Source organism: Cetorhinus maximus, chromosome 18 (genome assembly GCF_964194155.1).
Source record: "Cetorhinus maximus chromosome 18, sCetMax3.hap1.1, whole genome shotgun sequence".
Classification (NCBI taxonomy): domain Eukaryota; kingdom Metazoa; phylum Chordata; class Chondrichthyes; order Lamniformes; family Cetorhinidae; genus Cetorhinus; species Cetorhinus maximus.
This window is the reverse complement of record NC_135896.1, coordinates 11,721,523-11,746,684: the sequence shown is the minus strand read 5'-3', so window position 1 is coordinate 11,746,684 and position 25,162 is coordinate 11,721,523. Positions and strand designations below refer to the sequence as shown.

Genomic DNA, 25,162 nt, shown 5'->3' with positions numbered 1-25,162 from the left:
CATACCAATTAAAGCAGGAAGTCACTATTATTTTGTTGGAAGATATAAAGGCAAAAAATGTTGGAAACATTCAGCAAGTCTGGCAGCAGAGAGTTAACATTTCAGTTTGATAATCTTTCATCAGAACTGGAAATAGTTTGAGATTTAAATATAAAGCCGGGGAAAGTGGCGGGAGCTGGGGATGGGGGTGGGTGGGGAAACGGTGGTGAAGGAACCAAATTTATTTATAATGGAGGTTGGGGAGGGGAAGAGAATAAAGCCATGGAAATTCTTTACCAAGCTCATACACCAATGAGCTATGCTGCTAGCCTAAGCAAGTATCAAGACACCTGCTTTCATTTCACAACATTTCAGGGGGAGGCGGTGGTGGAGTGTTGTCACTGGACTAGTGATCCAGAGAGCCAGGGTAATGCTCTGGAGACCTGGCTTCAGATCCCACTATGACAGATAGTGGAATTTGAATTCAATAAATATCTGGAATTAAAAAGTCTAATGGCCATGAAATCATTGTTGATTGTCGTAAAAACGCTGGTTAAAAAATCTGGTTCATGGATGTCTTTAGGGAAGGAATTCTGCCATCCTTACCTGGTCTGGCCTACATACAACTCCAGACCAAGGCTCACAACAATGTGGCTGACTCTTAAATGCCCTCTGAAATGGCCTAGCAAGCAACTCCGTTGTATCAAACTGCAATGAAATCTAAGGAATGAAACCAGACAGATAACTCTGCATCACTTTAGGCACTGGAAAGGTCAACGGCAAACTCGGCCCAGAGGCCTCCTTACTAACATCTGGGGCTAGTGCCAAAATTGGGAGAGTTGTCCCACAGACTAGTCAAGGAACAGCCTTACAGTGACATCATAGATTACAGATAATGTCCCAGACACCCACTATCACCATCGCTGGGTCTGTCCTGCCAGTGAGACAGGACAGCAGAGGTGGCAGTATAATGGTATACAGGCAGGAGGGAGTTGCCATGGGAGTCCTCATCAACAATGGCTCTAGACTCCATGAAGTCTCATGGCGTCAGGTCAAACATGGACAAGGTAATGTCCTGATTACTGCCACCTGCCCCTCCAGCTGATAAGTGCTCCTCCATGTTGAACACCACTTGGAAGAAGCACTGAGCATGGCAAGGGCACAGAATTTACTCTGGATGGGGGATTTCAAAGTCCATCACCGAGAGTGGCTCAGTAGCACCAGAGCTGGCCGAGTCCCAAAGGACATAGCTTCCAGACTGGGTCTGCAGCAGGTGGTGATGAACCAACAAGAGGGAAAAAACATACTTGGCTTCATCTTCACCAATCTACTTGTCACAGAAGCATCTGTCCATAACAGTATCGGTAGGAGTGACCAACGCACAGTCCTTGTGGAGACAAACTCCCATCTCCACAATGATGATATCCTCCATTGTGTTATGTGGCACAATCATGCTAAATAGATTTCGAACAGATCTAGCAACTCAAAACTGGGCATCCATGAGGTGCTATGGACCATCAGCAGCAGCAGAATTGTACTCAACCACAATCTGTAACCTCATGGCCCAGCATATCCCCCACTTTACCATTACCACCAAGCCAGTGGATCAACCCTGGTTCAAGGAAGAGTGCAGGAGTACATGCCAAGAGATCAGGCATACCTAAAAATGGTGTTAACCTGCTGAAGCTACAACATAGGATGGCTTGCATACCAAAGAACATAAGCAGCATGCAATAGACAGAGCAAAGTGATCCTGCATCCAACGGATCAGATCTAAGCTCTGCAGTCCTGCCCCATTCAGTCGTGAATGGTGGTGGATAAAGAACTCACTGGAGGAGGTGGCTCCACAAATATCCCCATCCTTAATGGTGGGGGAGCCCAGTAATCAGTGCTGAAGTATTTGCAACATTCAGCCAGCAGTGCCAATTGGATGATCCATCTTGGCCTCCTCTGGAGGTCTCCAGCCAATTCGATTCACTCCACGTGATAAAGAAATGGCTGAAAGCAAAGTCTATGGGCCTTGACAATATTCCAGCAAGATTGCTCCAGAACTTGTCACACTCCAGTACAGCTACAACACTGGCATCTACCCAGCAATGTGGAAAATTACCCAGGTATCTCCAGTACATTAAGGACAAATCCAACCCAACCAATTACCACCCCATCAGTATACTCTCCATCATCAGTCAAGTGATGGAAAGGGGTCATCAACAGTGCTATCAAGCAGCACTTGCTTCACAATAACCTGCTCACTGATGCTCAGTTTGGGTTCTCCCAAGGCCATTCAGCTCCTGACCTCACTACAAATATGGACAAAAGAACGGAACCCCAAAAGGTGAAGTGAGAGTGACTGCCCTTGACATTACGGCAGCATTTGACAGAGTGTGGCATCAAGGTACCCAAGCAAAACTGGAGTCAAATGGGAATCAGGAGGAAAACTCTTTGCTGATTGGAATCATACCTAGCACAAAGGAAGATAGTTGTGGTTGTTGGAGTTCAATCATCTCAGCTCCAGGACATTGTACGAGTCCTCAGGGTAGTGTCCAAGGCTCAACCATCTTCAGCTGCTTCATCAATGGTCTTCCCTCCATAAAAGGTCAGAAGTGGGGATGTTCGCTGATGATTGCACAACGTTCAACACCATTCGTGACTCCTCAAATACTGAACCAGTCCATGTCCAAATATAGCAAGACCTGGACACTATCCAGGTCTGACAAATGGCAAGTAAATTTCATGCCACAAGTGCCAGGCAGTGACCATCTCCAACAAGAAAATCTAACCACTGTCCCTTGACATTCAATGGCATTATGATTGCTGAATCCCCTACTACCAACATCCTGGGGCTTACCATTGACTGGAAACTGAACTAGACTATCACAAATACTGTGGCTACAAGAGCGGGTCAGATGCTAGGAATCCTGCGGCAAGTAATCCTGACCCCCCCGCACCCCCAACCCAAGCCTGTCAACCATCTACAGGGCATAATTCAGGAGTGTGATGGAATACTCCCCACTTGCCTGAATGAGTGTAGCTCCAAAAACACCCAAGAAGCTTGACACCATCCAGGACAAAACAGCCTGCTTGATTGGTCACAAACATTCAATCCTTCCACCACTGAAGCAGTGCACAGAGCTGCCACAATCTACAAATATGCCCTGCAGGAACTCACCAGGGCTCCTCGGACAGCACCTTCCAAATCCATGACCACTACCATCTAGAAGGACAAGAGCAGCATATGCATGGGAACACCATCATCTGGAAGTTCCCCTCCAAGCAACAAACCAGCCTGACTTGAAACTATATCTCCATTCCTTCACTGTCACTGAGTCAACATCCTGGAACTCCCCCCCTAACAGCACTGTGAGTGTAACTACACCATATGGACTGCAGCAGTTCAGGGTGGCAGCTCACCACCACCTTAAGGGCATTTAGGGCTGGGCAATTGCTGGTCTAGCCAGTGACACCCACATCACATGAATGAATTAAAAAAACGGTCATCATACTACGATGAAAAATAAGGTATGCTTAAGTCAGGTAATTTGCAGCATGTAAACCATCACTCCCTCCAGACAGCTGATGCAAAACCTACATTGAGAGCAGTAACAAAAACAGAAAATGCTGGAAAAACTCAGCAGGTCTAGCAGCATCTGTGGAGAGAGAAAGTCGTTTCGTGTCTATATGACCCTTCTTCAGAGCAGTAATTCTGTTACATATGGCAAATGTACAATTCCTTTTAAAAAACAAAAACAAGTTTTTAATGTTGTGGCAAATTAGTGGCCTTTGGCATTACTGAAGTCGCAGTGGAATCTAGTAATGTCATAAACACAGAATGTTCTAGATTGGAAAGACAGCACCAAAAGCTGAAATGAAAATTAAGAGAAAGCATCTTCACACATTGATCCAAAATGTATTGAAAGTCTTTATTTAGAACATTATACATTTCAGTTAACATTTTTCCAAGCAGTTATTGATTCTCCAGTGTTTTCAACATGCATTGTATTTCTAACATAATGCATGAATAAATTACACTTTCATAAACCAATGATGCACGTAAAACCACGTTTAAGGTAAAAGGCCAGTAAGGTTTCAATATAAAACATTCCTGCACTTAGGGAGTCCCATCAAAAAAGTACATTTATAACATCTCATGTACAAAAGACCAGGATATGTACAGAAACAGCAATAGTAAGTGATATTAATTGCATTGATAATACACTGCAATTGGTATTCCACTATTGGAGTTTATCAGATTTGATAAAGCAAACTAAACAAACATTTGATTGCTGAAATGTGCAAAGACAGGCAGCATTTTTAAAGGGCAAAAGGAAACTTTATTTCTACCCACTGCTGCCCCTACCTCTCCAACAAATAATGGATGAAGTCACTCGCTAGGATTTCAGAAATCTCTACAAAATTGCATTTTCTTGCACTCTAGGCATAATTTAGAGACTTCTGTTACAAACATCAATGTAACATGTGGTCATTCTGGGTTAAAATTCATACAAGTACAAAAACATTAAGCAGTCGTTAACCAAAATCTTTGAGAAAAATGCAGGCCAAAAAAAAAAAATTGCATAATTTTGTACACATTTCTCAAAACGTAGAAAGTAGTAACTCTGCCACAATTTTATCCTTAAATTAAATGCCGTGAACATGGTTGCACTTGGGTGTCTGCACACAGCTCAGAGACTGTTCACATGGTGTGGTCTGAAAATTATAAATCACACAACACTTTCCTTAGTCTTTCTTGGATTGACAACCGTAACATAAAATGGATTTTTAATCCAAAGCCAAAGATATCAGCTAAATACAAAAAGTGTAGCATTAACCTATGTGAATAAAGGTGGCTCTGCTTTTGATTTTAAAATATGTTCATAGAAAATAAAGCTGCTTTAATCGGGTGGCGGTTTCGATTTCTCCCAAGTTCAAAGATTGCTTAAATGATGTGGAACTGCATCTATAGATCAACACAACACCACATCGTAAAAAGGAAACACAATTACAAATCCAGATGCTAGTCTGGGGTCAAGGGAGGATAGTGGACATCAAGTCTGACAAAAATTAGGATTCAAATGCTGCACAGGCTTTTGTTTTTAATGACATGTGGGCAATGGCCATCCTGTTTTTCAACAGCAGCACATACTGGGTATGGGTTATAATAGTCCTACTCTTGCTAGCTGCAAAGTCCAACATCTGCTTTTTTTCTGGTCCCATTAGAAATACTTCATCTGCCTTACTTCAGCAACACCTGAACGCAGCATCAGGTTACTTACCCAGACATTCCTGCAACGCTACTTGGCTTGGTTTGCATAACTACAGTCAACACTTCTCAAACATCAACACAAGATGCTACAAGTTAGCATCAACCTTTTAAAGCCGACAATAAACTGAATCAGCGTGTTTGGCGTATACATCCGTGGACGAGTTTTTGATATCTAACATTGTATAGTACAACAAAACAGACTTGCATTCAAGTTCTTCTCTTTCTCTTCCCATTTCCCATTCTAAGTAAAACTTAATATGCCACATAACAAGGCGGCGCTGTAGTTCACACTTATTAGTTTTCCACAATATAACCAGCACAGTCCCTCCACAGTCCTTCTTGACTGCACATCACCCTGAGGTGTCTTCCCTGGTCCTCCCTGCAAAAAGCACTTCCTTTTCTTTTTAAAGAAGGGTTCAGAAGTATTTTAATACCTGAAGTGTGCAAACCTGTACAGTCCTTATTTTCCAGCATTAAGACTTTAATTCAAAATAATCACTCTCTTCCTTTTTATAGTTGAAGTGAAGACTACATTGACCGCCAATGTGAAAAATTAGAAAAGATTCGTCCAGTTTTCAAAATTGAACAGCAATTTATAAAATGCAATGAGCGAAAAACTCCTGGAAAAATAAAAAGGTGACTGACTTCTCGGGATTTCCCTGTAGTGGGCGGTACAACAGACCCTAATGTTGCCAAAAGGCAATGCTTTGAACCCAGGTTTAAATGCATCAACAAGAAGTTCCTTTCGAAGCTCTAGTCACACCGATAAACCCAGTGTATCAAAATTTTGAAAGCTTTTAAAATTTCCTGATCATTTCCTCCCCGTCTCCCGATTGCCTCAGACCATTACCATTCGTTGGCAGAGAAAATGGATGTGGCCTCACCACTGCGTTAACTGGCCAGCACGAGGTGAGCACACATCATTTTTCTCCTCCATTTTCATGACGGCATGGCCGAGTTTGGGAGCACGCTCCCTATGGTGCTGAACAAACGCACCGCGTCATCTTCAGGAAATAAACAAAAGGTGCTCTCTTGCTGAAAAGAGCAAATGTGCCTAACAGAAGGTGCGGCCGACTCAGGCAACATCATACATTAATTGGCTTCCAGCGATTTATCTAAATCCTTTTCAAGAAATGACATCTTCCATCAAGGAAAGTAACTTTAAAAAAGTCATTATGAAAAATTTTATTCTTTATACAAAAAAAAGACGTTCTGCATAGCTTTAACACGCCGTAGGCTTCTGTAAGGGTCTCTGTATGGTCTTTCATAACTGCCTCGACCGTCAGTTGTATAAACACAGCTACTGACTTGTCTAGAATTGACAGCATCCTGATCACACAGCTAAAAATAACTGCACTTGTGAGCTTAAAAGAAGAAAAAAAATTAGTCGTCTTAAAGGCAAAGCTACATTGATGACCTATGATGGATTTTGGATGTACAAATATAAAAAACATCATAGCGAAAAGATTGTTTACGACACATTCAAATGTGATTTCATGAAGTTGCAAAGCATAATTCACAAATATATCAATATATCAAAAGGATTAAAGATTTATGATAATATGAAAGCTTATATGGGCACGTACAATACAGGGAGAATGCTGCAACACCTCTCCCCAGTCTCCAAAACACTACTACCACCAGTCTATCCATCAAGTTAGTGAGATCCTGTTACCCAGGCTTAGCATGCACTGTCACAGCAAAAACATTCCACTCCTGTATTTAAAGCAATAAGCTGTGGCAGAAGACATTTCTTTCTGCTGCTTGCATTTGTTCATAGTGTTTACGGAATCACCTGGACACTAGCAACTGAATTACACTCTTAAAGCTCCCAGCTAGGTGTCATTTTCTTAAACTTGCTATTCTAACTACCTAGAAGTTGTTTTCTTCTCCTGCCTTAACCTTGGATATTACTTTCCAAAAGGTATGGGCAAAGTAGATTTGAAGTTGAAGCTGAGATGTATGCCAAGTCAGCCTTTCCAATACTGAATTTATATTTTTTACAGCTAGAAATGTGTAAGTACAGTTAAATGGGCCTTTAACTACAAATATATTATCAGGGAAGTTAAAGGTGGAAAATAAATGCTCTTCTAGTATTTGGTTGTTTGTTGAATCATTGCTATTTATTTTAAAAAACATGCTTTATGCAGGAAACCTTGGCAAGCCTGCACTCTTTACACCTTAGGTGAGAGAGCTGACTTTCATCGGAGTGCTCAACTGTGATGTGCTTAAAGCAGAAAGGACATCTATACAGTTTAATCTTAAAAGGAGATGGGTCAATAAGCATCAATTGCATCTTCTACACTGCACGGAACTTACAAAAAGTCAGAAAGCTTCAGTGCAGATGAGCAATTATGAGCAGATTTCTCCTTTTTGAACATCAACTGGAGGTTACATTTCAAATCGATGGGAAAGTTTATGCTCGAATGCAAACTTCACTGAAAAGCAGTGTCCTTTTCGCATCCCCGAATAGAAGGGGAGAAGAGAAACTAGCGCCATGTCACAGAAGCTAATCAATATGCAAGATGTTATATGCAAGAGGCAATGGAGAAAACTAGAGGCAAGGCTGAAAGAGAAAGTGCATCAGAAGTTGGGATGTCATGGGGAGGAGGAAAGGAAAGAGCTTGTAGGACTTGCTTGCAGAATAAGGTAACTGTAGAATAGAATAAGTCTGGACAGTGATTTAGTATAATAATACTTTGCCTAGGGCAAGAGTCTGGTCTTTAACTGAGCAAAAACACAAGACAGAACGCAAGTCCAATAACTACAACTGCACATCCTCTTAGCAAAAAGGGAGAAGGGAGAAAGAGGCAGAACACTAACCTGGAATGACAGTTTGAGAACATAATTGTGCAATTAATTTAACTGTACACAGGCTGATTAGAGTTACTTAAAAATAAAAAGCACCATTTTGAATATATTACACAAGTTGCCTCGGTGACAGCCCACAAACACAGCTTGAAACAGGAATAGCTGTTCAAGCATTTCAATAGAACAATATGATACTCAGATTTTTCTCTTAAAAGTAGTAAACATTGCCCCAGAGAAACTAAAGCTTCATTTGCTTACAATGATCTAGTGCTTAAATCAATTTAAGCAGAAAATGAACCCAATAAACAACAAAAAAAAAATCAATTCTTGATTATGTAATTTAGTACAAAAAGTTACTACCGGTCTACAGAGAAGTTAAGAGAAGCTCATCCCTTAAATTTGAGTAGGCGAGACTTGTAATATGTTCAAACTGGTCTGGAGTTAGGAAAACAAAAACAAAGCAGAATGAATGTGGAATGATTTCAAATTGCTGCTCTGAAACAAAAATAAAGAACATGATGGCAATGGATCTGGTGTTCTCAGATTCACAAGCCTTGTCCTTCTTCATGACAATTAATATCATTCATTCAGTCTTACATTTGGGGAAAAGAGGGTACAAAATTAAAATTTCTATTCTCCGCCCCTGGTCCAGCCAACAATCTGACTATCCTTTGAATTCAATTTTCTTCTCTGCTGCCCTCTAGTTTCCTCTTCTATTTTGGAGGCACAGACTGATTTGTGTTGGGGTTTAGCTTCACAGGCAACAGTTGCCCTCTGGTACCTCACCCAAGACGCCAACCCTCAAATGCGTGCCTCAGTAGTGAGTGTTAAGGCAAGCAGATATGCATGATCCTGATCCTGTCCTCACCCAAAATCCACATGTTCCAGGAGGGGTCACTGGACAGCAATACAATATCAGTGCCACACTGACTACACAGTACATTTAACTATTGTTACTGGGAACCCACCTGTTACAAATTAATGAATAGAATCATAAAGACTACCACTTCAGAGGCATTTGGGAACAAAATACACAACATACACAGCGTGATGAGAGGTACTAGTCTGGATGCAAGCAGTATGGGAGGGCATCTCAGCCCTGTAAACCAGCATTTCTTGATATTGTCTCACTTTCACCACAGGCCCTTAAAGGCTAAAACCAATGGCCAGCATACTTAGAAACGTGCCCAGTAAGCCCATCACCCTCAACCTGAAACCTAAAATAAGCAGAATTGTGGAAGTTAACCCGTGTCTTCCACTCAAGACACTTCTATTGATATCTATATTAATTGTGCAGAAATCGTGCACCTCAGTTGCCAATCAACACAAATCTGGAAGTTTTATTACCATCTTAAACTGTGTGTGCAAGAAACACTTTCCAATATTACAATGCCACCTCCAACAACATACATGGTCTAAATTTTCAGTTCTAGCCCTGGGCAATGATCAACCTACAACAAACACACAAAACCTGCAACATGGAGGGCTGCCCTCTTACCTCATCTTCACTCATCTTGTACAAGGAAAAAAAAGTAGTTGAAATTCTAACTATGCTCCTTCCCCTCTCTCCAAATTAAAACAAATGGACTCAAAAATACAAATATTCAAACTGTTAATTGTGATAGAAGAGCAAATGTGCTATCAGGGAACTCAACAATAAATGAAATTCAACTGCATAATTTTTGTATGTGCACCCATTACTGAAGAAAGTGTTAGCAAAACATTCATTTTACACACACATACACACCAGCAAAACCATTTCTGTTTCAGGCAAGAGTGTTCTAGCACCTCAGTGTCACTGTGAGTAGAAAAGAGGAAGGAAGGTGAGGAAATACTTTTGTTATATTATTTGGGGTCTCACAGGTTACAGGGTTCAGGAGATGGTGGTAACTAGATGATTTCAGTTTTGGGTGTGACTTGAGATTTTCAGAGTACAGGTAAATTAAATTATCACGATCTCCAAAACATAATTTCTAAAACAGATACAGACAAAACCCTTCTTGCCTACTTAATTTTAAAAATCCAAAGATTCCCATTGCTTGAAATGTAAAGCTCTGGCTTCTAACAAACTCCATATACTATTTTTCTGGAATTTCAATTCAAAGTTTACAGAAGCTTATCCAGTATTACCTTCTTATTTGACAGTTTTACCCGGCTTCGCTTTTTTTGTAAGTGAAACTGCATATTATAAAAGTCGACTTAATTTTTAAAAATGTAGCTTTTGTGAAGCGGAGGAGAGAGGAGTCATTGAAATTAGGCAAAAGCCACCTAAATCAAGATAGTCTTACTCATATAATCAGTATTATTTTCAGGGAAGTGAATTAATTGGTAATTCAGTGCTAGCCAACACCTGTTTTAGCCTCAGGAGCTCTTAATTTGTCTCTTCAATTGCACACAACACTTAAAAATGAATTAGACCATTGCAGGTTACTCAATGCCACACTCCCACCCCACCTTTCTGAAGATTTTGATTGGGTCAAGTATAGGGCCACATTAAAGATCATTAAGACCAGAGTAGTCAACAAGTGCATTTAAAGCAAACGCATTGAAGTCTTGTGTGTGGAGGGAAGAAAGAGGAATGGGGGTGTGTGTAAGTAGAAAATTATTCAAACCACGCAAAAAGATTCAGCAGCAGAGATTTCATGGTTGTGGGCAGAGGTCCCATCTTGCCAATATACTGATTTGATTTATGCTGTAGCTTATAATGGACAGGGTTTAAGAGGAAAAACTTGGATCAAATGCTGCAAATCTATATAACTGAGAAATCAAAACAAATAAGGGCGATGCTGAAAACCTGCGTACATAGCTCCAGTTAATGAAACGCAATGGCTTTAGTGAATGAGCACTTATTCAACACCTTAAAGTTCAATTTGGGTTTTTAAAAAAATAAATAAACAGGTCTGAAGAGTTGAAGCACAAAAGAAGCAGAGTGGTATTGAACTGAAAGGAGAGACTTCGACTTGCAAGTGTTTGTTCGAGACAGAGCTCAGTCTTCATTTTCTTCATAGGTGGTTTCATCAAATGGATGGTCAATTAAAGGGTCCAACTTGTGTCGTGAGTATTTCAACTGCAGGAGGTCACCAACTTCTCCTATTACTTTTAAAGCCTAAAAAAAAGTGGAGGGGTAAAACATTATAACGTGCCATCAAATGCCCACTCCTTAAGAAACATTCAGCATATCTCTAATAAGCAGCCCCTTTGCCTTGACTGTGACATCTAAATGGTTAAAAAAGCTTGTAGCACCTGTGCCATCATAGCTTGAAGTACAGTCACTCGTAACACTGGAATTGTGGGTAGCCAATTTACACACAGCGACCAAACAGCGATGATGATGATGATGACGACAATGACCAACGTTAGGACATAGGAAAACTACTCTGCTTTGGATATTACATTTATCTACAGTTTAGGATTGTTTGCAAAGCAAATCATTTTGAGGTGGTTGATATTATGAGTTCTCATTTTAGGCATTTGTCAAAAAACACCACAGTAATGCTGAACAGCTGGAAAGATGTTACAACATCATTGGCTTGCTTGGCAGGAGCCCGAGAGCTTGCAGATCACAAGGTTAGCAGCACAGTGGAAGGAAAATAACGACCGATAACTTAAAGACACGTCAAAGCCTAACCCGTTCAAAGATAGCAGACTGCTTCAAAGTGAAATCAAATTAACTCAAAGGCTTTGATGGAACACCAGAGTGAAATTATTTGGAGAAGTTGCGTCCAATTTATGGAGAATTGCTCCACAGACTTTGAACAGGGTCACGGTGGTAAGCACAAAAGGGATTTAACTGCTAAATGCAATTCATTTTATTGCTGAAAGTTTAGATAATGTTTATAAAATGCTCACACCCCTCTCTTATACAAAACTAGAAAATGCCCAATGCTTCATGATCTGAAGAAAGCCTCATCAAATACTGCAAGTGACTCAAACAGTATTAAACTTAAACCTCCAGTGCTTGGTGAACGCAGCTGAATAAAAAATAAGCTAGTATTCCCATGATTGGCACAGTGGGCGGGTACAGTAGTCGGGTGCTGCAAACCGATTCCAAAGTAAATATGAAAGACATTACATTTTCCAATGGACTTTATTCAAAAATATAACTAATGGGTGAGCACTACAGGATTATTAATGGAAAATGACCACAGGGCAGCTTCAAACAAATTAATAGGCTGCGAAGTTGAACCAAAGATGCATTAAAAGCAAATTGAAAACAGCTAAGGGTATAACAGACTCAATAGTAGAGATAGTGCAGAAATGTTCTAGGAAGAGAAGAATTTGGGCCATGACTTGACCTCACATTAGTTAAAACCACCAGAAATTATCAATAAAATTTAAATGATTTCATAGGCATGTGCACCTGGTCCTTAGATTTGTTCACATAACTGTCATAGACTCCAAAAAAAGTGTGAAGCAGTCAGTTTTTATTTGGATTGATCCCACATCAAATACTTTGGCATAACATAGGCCTTTTCAAACACTACGCAAAGCACGTAGAGGTTTCGACAAGCAGCTTCTAACGTTACCAGGCTAGAAGGACCTACGTACTAATTTCCTTTTGGCTATAAAGATGTGCAAAACATGCTATAAACATGCTATAAATGTGTGCAATAACTTAAAGGCTGGAGTTTTAAAATTTGCAATTACAAAACCTGGTGCTGCAGATCTGTTTTCTTCATCCAGGAAGACTCCTGCATGACCACTGAGTGAATAATACTCCATTGCTCTTCACCACGTTGTATTATTCACTCAGTAGTCATGCAGGAATCTTCCTGGATCAAGAAAACTGATCCGCAGCACCAGGTTTTGTAATTGCAAATTTAAAAAAATTAAAAAAGAAAAAAATTCCAGTCACAAAGACTCCCGAACTTGGCATGGTACCATTCATATCGAAATCGATTTTCTTACTTTCCTGCTTTCACTGGGTTTACCGAGTTCGCCCTTTCATAGACATCTTGCAAGAATTCCAAAGCATTTCAATTGCACCAAAATCTCTGGTGCGTGATCATCTCAAAATGGGACTATTGATTAAATATAAAATAAACAATGAATTGTACAAACAGCTCCTCTCCTCCCATCTGAAGAGCTATTTTAAAAAGAGAGGCCCCTCCATAACTCTCAACTGGATAATGACCTTGGTGGGGAATGGCGGAGCATAACCAAGAGGAAAACAAAACCCATATAATCCAGACTCTTCACTTTCCTGAATAAAAACAGTATAAGAATGATCGGTTCTTCCTACGTGCATGTCAACTGAACATAGCACCATGACATCTTTTGACAGTTATATGGAGTTCATTAGATGAATCCTGAAACCCTACCAGTAATGCTTAAAACCGCACGTTCAAACAGTGTAACAAGAAACTTCTTTCGGATTAAATTGCCATGGCCATGTGGTACTGATTTTGTTATTTTGTTTAAATAAAATGTGAAGAGTTTTTTTAAAAAAAAAATGGAACTTCAGGATATAATAGGCTTTCTAATTTAAAATAAAACACCGTATGATTGCAGAAACTACAAAGAGGATATTATTTAGGAGCTCACAGTTGTATGAATACTGGTAATATATTTTCAATGTCGTTAAGGTACTTGATCCTGAGGGAGTTAGATCGTTTGATACTTAACTTTCATCTTTGGCCAAAAATCTCAGAATTAGAAAGCTGATAAGTGTTTCATTAGATAAGTATTTCAAAGTCATGGCTGAAAAACATGCCCATATTTTAACACTTTCGTCAGCATTTAAAAAATGTGCAGCTCATGTTGCTCAGCATTTTGGTTCTGTAAATGTTATTTCGCATTAACACAGCAAAAAGAAAGTGACCAAAAAGGAAATGCCATTAAGCAGGAACTTTAACAATATTCCATGATTGATAAAAAGGGATAAGGACAACATCACAAGCATCAGAATGCAACAAGTTACCAAGGGCTTTTGTACAATACTGGGAAATGACAGAGTCCCACTGATTGGTCATCCTTGTGCTTGGTGACCTGTATTGGCTCTTGTTCCTAAATGTCTCAAAGTTAAAATTCTGTGTTCACATCACTACACCCCTTCTGATCTTTAATTTGCTCCAGCCCTAAAGCCCTCCAAGTACTCTAACCTTTTCTCTCCCCCTTGGACATTTTACTCAAATTAGCTGGACTGGCTTTCAATTCCCACGTCTACTCGAGTGATCTAGCTATTAATCAGCTCTCTCTAGGGCTCATCTGCAGTTCTCCATCTTCTCTTGTTTGCTCTCTTCTAATTAGGCTCACCGAATGCTTCAGCTCTTTATTCTGCCCTCCCCAGTCACTTACCCCAACTTCAGATTCTACTGTGCTCTCTATAGACACCAGCTTTGAAATCCCTTCCATTGGGCCCAAGAACTCACTTGGATCCAACTCTGTCCATGACTGAGCAATCTTTGTAAGATGATCGTCTTTGAAGCTTTATGCTATCAAAATAATTCTGTAGTTCTAACTCAGTGTACAGGAAAATTTGTAATTCAGGAATGCATATGAACAGATACCCTACTCTGAACACAATATTAATGTTTAGTATTAGCTATGCTTAATGGGTAATGCACTCAGCTGAATCAGAAAGTTGTAGGTTCAAGTCCTCCTCCAGTAACTTGAGCACAAAATTCACGCTGAATACTTCAGTGCAGAACTGAGGGAATGCTTCACTACTGGAAATGTCATCTTTCTGATGAGGCATTGAACCAAGGCCTCATCTGATCTTAGGTGGATGTAAGAGATACTCTGCCATTATTCCAAAGAATAAGGGAGCTCTCCCTGGTGTCCCAGCCAACATTTATCCCTCAAACAGTAAAAGTTTAGCAAGGGAGCAAATTATCTGGTCATTACCATATTGCTGTTTGTGGGAGCTTGCTGTGCACAAATTGGTTGCTCTGTGCTTCCTACATTACAACAGCAACTATACTTCAAAATTACTTCATCAGCTGTACAATGCTTTAACATGTCCTGAGATTGTGAAAAGAAAGTTTATAAGCATCAAATTCATGAATCTACAGTGGAACTTAATGTTATGATTTTACGATCTAAATTAGAAGGATGGCCTTGAACCATTTTTGGTGCAGGGAAAAAACTGAAGAGAACAAATTGAGGTATTAACCTTCTCAACTTTTGCCTCCAATTTTAAGAAGAATTCATCATATCTATTTAGCTAGGAGATTAAATTTGTGAAACTTATTAACATCCACTTACATTATATCAAATTATACCTTTTAATTGCCTAAGTGACTATGCTAACTTGTAACACAATGTTCATTTCCAATAATGTGCTTCAACAACATTTAACAAAATAAATACTGTCTTTAGTACTTAGTATTCAAGAGCATCTCAAACGTGTGGTAGTAAAAAAATAATTTGTAGCAGTGCTCTGATATTTCAATGTTAAATGGTGAAAATCCATAAGTTGAATGTACTGAAATGATGCAACATCCAATCCAACCCAATTTAAGGGGCTGGCTGTTCCAAAAGGCTCTGGTGTATTGTTGTAATGCCAATTCAATGATATTTTAATGAACATTTAACAATGCGGTGGCCATTTCAGTGATGAAGCTTGCCCAGAACAGCAAAACAGTGTAAATACAACATTTTACTCTCAACTATACTGTAAGGAAAAGAATAGCTTTAAAATAGAAAAAAAAAAACTTACCGTATCCAACATCTCTCTGGTATGAGCGGCAGATACACAAAACCTGGCTCGGGATTCAATGATGGGAGTAGCGGGAAATCCAACCACCACAACACCTACGTTTCTTTTTAACATTTCTCGCCCAAAAGCACTGTATAAATAATATACACATTTCAGGCCTAAAGCTTTTTAGAAATTATAAGTGAATCATATTCAAAACAGGTAGCTGTGAGGGAGCAAAGTTGTAGGACTGTGGAGGAGTGCAACAGACAATAAGGAGGTAAACTGAGTATTAGTTAAAAGCAAAACTGCAGTAAACTAGTTTCTTTTTCTGAAGCTACATTAGAAACACCAATTATTTCTGCTTTGCAGCAGACCTTTTTTTAAAAAATATAGCATAAGAACCAATAAGGTGCTGATATTATGCGAGATCCATTGAGACAACTATTCCAGGATACTTACAAAGAAGTTGGTGACACCTATGAAGAGGCTAAAACTTGTAATAAAACCTCCTCTGCCTCAAATAGTATATGTGCTTGTTTTCTAAACAAACTGTCAACAGGATAGCCCAAATTGGTTATCATGGCCAGTTAATATTTTGTTTTGATAATCCAATGTTAACGGAATTCACTGAATGTTTTCTATTCTAAATCGGATCACCCTAACCTATCCATGCACATTAAGTCTAGTCAATCTCATGAATCGACTATGGCCTGCGACTCCTGTAACAAAGGAAATAGGAGATTCAAAAGAGAAAGTAACATTTGCTTTCTCTTTCAGTTCCACTTAACTCATGCTGCAGTACCATGGCAGCAGTACCTCAACCAAGGGCACATTGTTCCTTACATGTCCAAGTAGCCAGCATCCGTGACTGCTCAATTGTGGAAGTCACTAGAGTCAAGATTGACCTACTTTTTTATGGGCTAACTTCCAGGGAGGTGGCGTGTTCAATATCAGGCTCAGAACCCTACCAATTCCGGTCTTCCCCACCTCTGTGCAGTGACATTGAACTCAATAGCTACTCCACCATATCAGAGAGTGCCTCAGACTAGGGATCTTCTGGGTTCTATAATTCAGTGTCATACTATGTGCTGTATTCGTCTGAGGTGCTAGAAGTGGATTCTTCTAACATATTCCTCTTCATTTAAAATCTAGTTTCAGGACAGGCTAATAACATTTACTGACCACAAAATCAAATTTCACAGGTTATCAAAATCCTGCTTAAATGTTTTTGACGCAACTTCCATAGCCAAAAGTGATAATGGATTCCATATTCTAGTAACTGAAAACTTTCCTCCCAACTACGCACTTCATTCTTTTAATACTAATCCTACATTTATGCCCCTTACCAATTCGCCCACTGGTAGAAACAATCTTTCACTATTTACCTTCTCCATAACTTTCAAAACTATGAACCCATCTCTCCTACCCCACACCTTAGCTGCCCAGTGAAGTGCTCGTTTTCCCAAGTGGCTCATATTTGCATCCTCTGCCTGCTGTAATCAACCTTGTAAATATACAATTCACTTTTTTTCTTGGCTCCAATGTCATTCCTAAAACGAGATGCCTAAAGCTGCAGGAAGCACTCCAATTGTGGCCTAATCTATGTCTTGTACATTTTTATAATCACCTCTGTTTTTGTATTCAATAATTCATTAGAGTCCAGGGCAGATATGACCCAAGTCTCAAATGGTGAAGGAGATATCTAGTTAGATTAGATAGGGCATCCATGGGTCCAATTTCACTAGGACCATGAAAATGTTCCCTTCTGACATCAATAGTAAGGATCGATATTTCTGCTTTTACCTATAATTGATTTTGAATTCATAAGTTAGTAGAAAAAACTGCAAATTACACTGTTGTTGTGATCACAAGATTACTCTGCTATGCAAGGTACTTCAACTCCTGGGCCAGGATTTCCCGGTCGGCAAGTGGGGGGCGGGGCCCGCTTGCCGATGCGTAAAATGACGCAGGATGCCGTCGGGCGGAACTCCCGAAGTCACCCCGCCTCATTTCAATTTTCAGGTGGGTGGGGGCTCAGCAGAATCAGCTGTGCACCCGCCGACCTGTCAATGGCCAATTGAGGCCATTGACAAAGTAATTAGAGTACTTAATGGACCTGCCCGTCCAATCTTAAGGTTGGCGGGCAGGCCAGGAGCCCTGGCAGGCATTGGAAAAAGCATGAAATCTCACCCACGGTGGGATGAGGTTTCATGTAGGTTTTTAAATTAATAAAAGTGTTAATGAAAGTGATGGACATGTCCCAACTCATGTGACATTGTCACATGAGGGGACTGTCAGGGGAATTTTTTTTATTTTTGGTTAACATTTTAAAATTTGGCGCCAATCTCCCTGAGGCAGCACTTAGCCTCAGGGAGATGAATGCGCTCTCTCACGCACATGCGTGAATGAGCGCACTCTTGGTTTAGGGATTCCCCCCAGCCCACACAGGGAGCGCATAGCGCTTCCTTGCGGACGCCACGCTGGGCAGGCCTTAATTGGCCCGCCCACGTAAAATGGCGGCATCACCCCGATCGGGGGCGCACCCATTAATTTCTTAATCTGTGAATCACAACTCTAATCATAACTATGCTCAGCAATTACTCAATGCTTTCTGGAATGTATCATCAAGGATTTATAGCTGCAAAGTTATGTACTATGAGTAATAGGCATTCTTTTGAACTGAGCCAAATGAGGTGGACCTGAACTTGGGCTTTGAAAAGTTTTGCAACAGAAATTAGCTCAAAGGTTTTGGGTTATAATGTTATTTTTGGAAACCATTATTTCACCATCTTCTCTCTTCTCGACCCAACCCCTAAAAAGCATGAATGTTAAAATGGGAAACAGGAATAGGCCATGCAGTCCCTCAAACCTGCTCTGCCATTCAATATGATCATGACTGATCTTCTGCCTCAACTCCATTTTGACGCCCACTCCTCATATCCCTTGATTCTCTGGAAAACAAAAAAGCCTTGAATATACTCAACAATGGAGCACCCACAACTCTCTGGAGTAGAGAATTCAGAAGATTCACAGCCCTTTGAGTGAACAAAGTTCTCCCCATTTCAGTCCTAAATAATAAATCACTTATCCTGAGACAGTGACTGTGTTCTAGATTCTTCAGCCAGGGGAAACAACATCTACCCTGTTATGTCCCTTCAGAATCCTGAATGTTTCAATGAGATTATCTCACAGCTAAATTCTTCTAAACTAGAGAGCATAGGCCCAATTTACTTCATCTCTCACCACAGGACAACTCTCTCATCCCTGGAACTGATCTAATGAACAACATAATGAACCTTAGCCTCCAATGCAAGATGTGGAGACCAAAATTGCATATAGTACTCTAGGTGTGGTTTCACCCAAGCCTTAGACAACTGCAGCAAGACTTCCTTATCTTGTTCTCCAATCCCCTGCAATAAAGGCCAACATGCCATTTACTTTTACTTACTGTACCTGCATGCTAACTTTGTGTTCCTTGTATGAATACACCCAAATCTTAGCACCAACATTAAAAAATGCTCTGCTTTTCTACTCTTACTACCAAAGTGAATAACCTTACACTTCCCCACATAATACTACATCTGCTACCTTGTTACCCTCTTTCTTAACTTGCCTACATTTCTTTATAGCCGTTGTTCTCCTCAGTTTATATTCCCACGTAACTTTATATCGCCAGCAAGCCTGGATACATTGCAATCTATATTAACTTAGACGAAGAGATCGAGAGTAAACAGCTGAGGCCCCAGCACTGATCCTTGTGGCATTCCTCTAGTTACAACCTGTCATCTTGAAAATATCCCGTTTATCCCTACTCTGCTTCTTGTCCATTAACCAGTCCTCCATCTAAGCTAATTGATTACCACCATCCCCAGGAGCCCTTAACCTTTTGTGGCACCTTATCGAATGCCTTTTGTAAATCCAAGTACACTATGGCTACTGGTTCCCCTTTATCTCCCCTATTAGTAACATCCTCAAAAAAACTAAAATTTGTCAAACACAATCTACCTTTTGCAAATTAAAAACAAAAAAATGCTGGAAACGCTCAGTAAGTCTGGCATCATATGTAGAGAGAGGGACCGCGTTGATGTTTCAGATCTGTGATCTTTCATCAGAACTGGGAAAAGTTAGGTTTTGAGCAAGTGAAGTGAAAAGGGAGTGGGTGGGAAAAGAACAAAAGGGAAAGTCCGATAGGGTGGAGGGCAGGAGAGATTAAATGACAAAAGGTTTCATTATGCTCGGCCAATGTTATGGGACGAGTAAAGAAACAAAGGGTGCGTCTCGAAGACGTGCGAATGGCAGGATAGCTGCTGCCCAAATGCAAAGCAAATAAGAGAGGAACAAAAAGCAAAATATAAACCAAGTAAACACAATAAAATGGAGGCAGAGTTTAGGATCTAAACTTGTTCAACTCAATGCTGAGCCGAGAAGGCTGTGAAGTGCCCAATTAAAAGACGAGATGCTATTCCTCGAGCTTATGTTGAGCTTCATTGGAACACTAACAAGCCAAGGATAGAAAGGTCAGAGTGGAAGCAAGGTAGAGAATTAAAATGACAGTCAACTGGGAGTTGTCAGATCATACAATCTTTTCATTTCATCATTAAGACTCAATAGATCCCAGCATTTTCCTGACAACTGGAGTCAGGTTAACTGGTCTGTAGTTCCCAGTTTTCACTCCCTCCTTTGTTGAATAGTGGTGTTATATTTGCCAACTTCCAATGCTAGGGCCATTCTATAATTTAGGGAATTTTGAAAAATCATAACCAGATGGGAAGACAATGTAGACCCAACTTATAGATTAGTCTACAGTAAATAACTCTTCATGGTTGGTTCAGAAGATACAACGAAGCAATGCAGCAAAGGGATCTGGCCAATTTTGCTTTCGCTCCCCATGCACAGCCAAAACTACTAACTCTCCGTTACAGAGCAAGCCAGAGTGCAAATGGTAGGAGAAACAGGTCTGCGTTCCTGTCTCCTAACTGAGAACACAAGCATTGCAGGCATTCGGTCTAAAATCAATGGAATTTTGGCAGTTACTAACCTTTCCCCAAGAGACATATTGACTGCACAGCCCAGAATTCCAAAGGTAGTTTGCCAAATTTCAAATAAGGGGAAGTGACACTACTCAATTTTAATTTGTCCTATTGTATTTTTTATTTGAAGCTAGATTCTAGTGCAGGTATTTTGTGAAACCGCCAGTAAGGTAATAATTTTGTAACAACAGACAGCTGAAGGAAACCAAAAACAAAGTCTGAGTCTACACTACAAAGCCCAAATATGTTTTTAATTTACCCAATTTTGGCTGGCATGTACAGCATCAAAGGCACGACTGGTGAATCATCATTTCCATAGATAATGAATCCCATTTCCTTCAGTCTTCTTCTGAAGTACCGAGTGTTCTCCGCCAGCTGTTGAACCCGGGTTTGACCTAAACATGAAGCAAAGAAAAAACACACGACACATTAGTGATTTAAAACTACAGGTGCTCCTAAAAAAAGGCAATGCACCAGCTAGGAAACAAAAATGCATTGCAGAGAGGCTCATTGAAGTGCACATTTTGGTTAAATGCTCAGTGTCTTCTGAAAACTGTGTGTCAGAAATGAAATGTTAAATTACGTTGGTTGTGTGTGTACTGGTTTAAAACATGTCCTATTTAAGATCTAGCAACTCCAGAGATAAATTTTCACATTTTTCTCCTCATGTCCTCGCCTATTCAAATATGGCAATCTGTTACACAGGACTAATGCTGCTCTGTTGACTGATGCCACAATTGTGGTTTCATGGAACACGCACACATATGCATGCACACAAAATCCACTTGCTGAATTCAACAGCAAATCAGTTAAATGCACAGGCTGCTAAACTGCATATTTTCAGCTGGCAAAGGCCATGTGCTGTAAGCAGATTTAACCAAGATGAAATAAACAGCCAGAAAGTTGCAATATAATTAGGAGTGCGTGCAATAGTAAAATGAGATTTAAAAATTGTAAACTATTACATACTGGCTAAAAATGTGAATGTAAATATAGAGTTAAGTTAATACAGGGGCATAGATAGCAGGGAGAACTCATTTTTCTCAAAGTAATCATGTGTTTGGAATAATCTCATACAAGCTCTTAGGGGTAAAAACGTTGGGGTTATTCGAGGTTCAGGGATGCCATGATGATGAAGTTAATATACTGCAGTACAGGGATGATTTTCAATGGGTACTGGTCTTTTTGATTCTAAGTTGAGCTTCAATCTTGCAGTTTATGGCAAACAGATGTATTCAATATTTATCATAGTACATCAATTCACAGAACCTATTTGTGCAATTTTAATCATGAATATTGCCTTTAAAAACCATGTTATCAACTTTGAGTAAAAGAATGTTGTAACATGCCGATTAGATTGGAAGTCACTGATAACTGGCAAGGGAACTGAAACAAACAATTAATAGTTGTACCTGCTCGAGTTACCACACAACTTAGCCTCAGTACCTCCTATAATGTCATGTCATTCAAGATTTTAGAACAAACTTGACAGCACAAGTTCACCCAGTGAGTAGCTTAGTTGTACAGACCAGGAAGGCCCCAGGTTAAATTCCCCCATCTGTATTGAATTAACTCATTTCAGCTGATGTAAGTGGAATGTGCAGTTATCCTTTGTACGATTGGGCTGGGGAAGGGAGCAATTAAAAAAAAAAAATTAGCTAGTATTCCCCTTCCCAATCTCCAGCCAGTGACACCTACTTGAAAGCATCAGCAACAAGCCACAAGAGAACAGGATCTGACGTAGCTGTGGTGTCCTTCGTGATAAATGGTTTGCCAAGACTCACTGGTTTAACTCGAGGGCTGGCCACTTGAAGGTACCGGGGGTTATTGGTCTAGGAGTATGCACCCCTTCAAAAATAATCCAAATCCTAAATAATACTTTCCCGTGGAAAAAACGGTGGCCAATATTATCCCTCACCGAAGAAAATTTGAAGTGCAAAAATAAAAGGTTTGGTCCCCAACATGTCTCATTAAATGTATTGGAGTGCTGTGACTACATCGTTTCACACCAATCAATCACATGAATTACCAACTGAGCTGGAATTTTCAGAGAGGAGCAGGGTGGGAGAGAGGTTGAATTTTGCATTTGAAAATTGTGTCTTTTTTTTAAGCTTGCATTCAATGGCAGGATACGGCAGATAGTTTTAGCTTATGCCCTAAGTACAAGGCAAAGTAGTACATCAAATGACACCATTTTGTTTAAAACGAACACATTCCAACAGCTCCTGCCTTGGACCACTTAGCTCCTTCACAGCTTACTGTGATTCTATGCATTTGTAAACCAAGCAGCTCTTCGGAGGGGTGCTGGAATTTTCTACTGCCCTTCGTTGTAATGCTGAGCACAAATAAAGTCCCAACAGCTGTTGTCAATAGACTGTCAAAATACTGGGAGAGATAAAAAGGTGTTCACTGCATTGGTTTTGGGGTCAGTGTATTCACACATTCCACAGAAATTACCCCGACAAGTGCAACCAAAAGTAACAGGTCATTACTTCTGATGTAAAGAGAGATTCGGGCATCAACTCCAAAAGGTTAAGTTATCTACACATTCTGATTGATAACATGCAAAATCCAAGGATAATATTCAGTATGTAGGAATTACCAATAACATGGATACGTTTCAATAAGTAAAACCTGACGATAGCACCATTTATTATAACACCAGTGTTATAACAATGAAACCCTCAACAGAAAGGAGTTTGGAGTCATAAGTTGTGCAATCAGTTCTGCTTACTTGTTGTGAAATTATTCCCTACATTTAGTTAACTTGTTGTTCTGATATTTGTATCTGCATAAATCACCTCTCTACACATAGCTCATGGATTTCCTTCAAGAAGTTTAATCACATCAGATACCCTTTTACTATTTTCTATTGGAGTACATTTTATATATTCAATTGCTTCATGCACAGCAAAATCTGCACAACGTTAAATTCTAAAGAATATGATTACAATGACATGGGGCGGGGGGGGAAGAGAGAAGTCAGTAATTACTCCGCTCAGTGTGAGGTAGATGAATAAGTATGGTCAACATGCTTGCTGGAATACCCATGGAGTTTCAAAAAATTTACACAATTTAATAATGCTTAATGATCAAGGCTATGAAAAAGAAAGTGTGTTATTTGTGTAGAAGAGATACCTGGAATGATTTGCTGGACTACATGGGATTTAAAGGGTTCTGGTTACATCAAAGAATCAGAGTGAAGCAATTTTATTGCATAAAAGTTTAAGTTGTGGCAAACTGAAAAGCAACATTTCAATTTCAGCACAATCATTTTTGTAATAAAGTCTAAAATGGTTATTTTCAGGCTAAGTTAACAAGTAAGCCAATGTTATAGTAAATCTTTCCGTTCCTCAGAACAAATTAAGAGTTGTTCTGATCTTTCTCAAAAAAAAACCATCATCTGAAATCGGATTAAACGCCTTCAGTCTGCTAACCGTCAATCAATTTACTGATTTGAATATTGCTGAAAATAGCCACGTTGCCAAAGCTTTTCATCTTGCACTCGTCAGAATAAACTCGAGTGACAAATTTCAAATGAATAACAATTTATTACTACAGGAGAAAAAGGGTGCTGTTTGGTTATGAAGTTGACTCTTGGGCCAAGGTATACCCACAGAGGAAGCAGTGGGGAATGATAGGCTCCCCAAGTTCCCGGGTAATTCAAAAAGGCACAAGTCTTGAACATATTCCTTTCGTTTGTAGGGAACAGGTCCCTGTGCACGAATGTATCTCCTGTAGTAGAAATGGTTGCGATCATTTAAAATTTTGGCATTCTTGACTTTGTCCTGGATAGGGCAAGACGAAACGCTTTGGCAACATGTCCTCCCTTTTCAAGCAATATTCAAGTTCTGTACTACCCACCAAGCGACTGTAAATTTATTGATTAATAGCTTTTCTTTGCCAAAATTATGAAAAAAAACCTTATTTCGATGGCACCAGCCATGTACAAATGAAAAAGATGGACAGGAAAAGACCCACTGGTCTTTGAAATGTGGTTGACCAACCAATGTGGTTGACTCTTAAAAGCAATTAGGGATGGGCAATAAATGCTGCCTAGCCAGTGACACCCACATCCCATGAATGAATAAATTATAAAAAATCTAGTCTAGCCCACACAAGTACAATGCCTTGTGCATTATAATAGATACATTCCCTGCCCCACCAGACAACCATGTAACCTCCTAGTGAGGCAATAAATTAGATTAAAAAGCCCAGGCCAATTACGGAAAAATATAATCTGAAAAATTCCTCTCCTATCCCTAAAACTAGTTCAGGGGATCACTCTAACTGATTATTATACCTTTTATGCAAGGTGATCTCTGCCTCAGGGAGAAGCTAGGATGAGCTTTTGCTGGTTCTGGCCTTACATAATTGAAGATTGTGACCATTGATCCTCCCAAACTTATCAAGTTGAAACAAACTGCCTACACAAAC

General features: G+C 39.8%; 1 protein-coding gene across 2 annotated transcripts in view; it reads right to left on the bottom strand.

Moving 5' to 3' along the window:
• Nucleotides 1–3,880: 3,880 nt before the first annotated feature.
• LOC144692928 (serine palmitoyltransferase 2-like) overlaps nucleotides 3,881–25,162 on the bottom strand; it is a 137,642-nt gene continuing 116,360 nt past the window's right edge. The window contains exons 10-13 of one of the 2 annotated variants that reach the window (XR_013579428.1): nucleotides 20,985–21,120; nucleotides 15,714–15,843; nucleotides 9,787–11,159; nucleotides 3,881–9,619 (exon numbers count right to left, since the gene is read on the bottom strand). Coding sequence is in view for 1 of the 2 variants with exons in the window: in XM_078562082.1 (XP_078418208.1) it covers nucleotides 11,040–11,159; nucleotides 15,714–15,843; nucleotides 20,985–21,120 (386 nt within the window). In the remaining variant the exon portion in view is untranslated. Of the gene's footprint in view, nucleotides 11,160–15,713; nucleotides 15,844–20,984; nucleotides 21,121–25,162 lie in introns of both variants that reach the window. The other variant, XM_078562082.1, reaches the window with a different exon arrangement.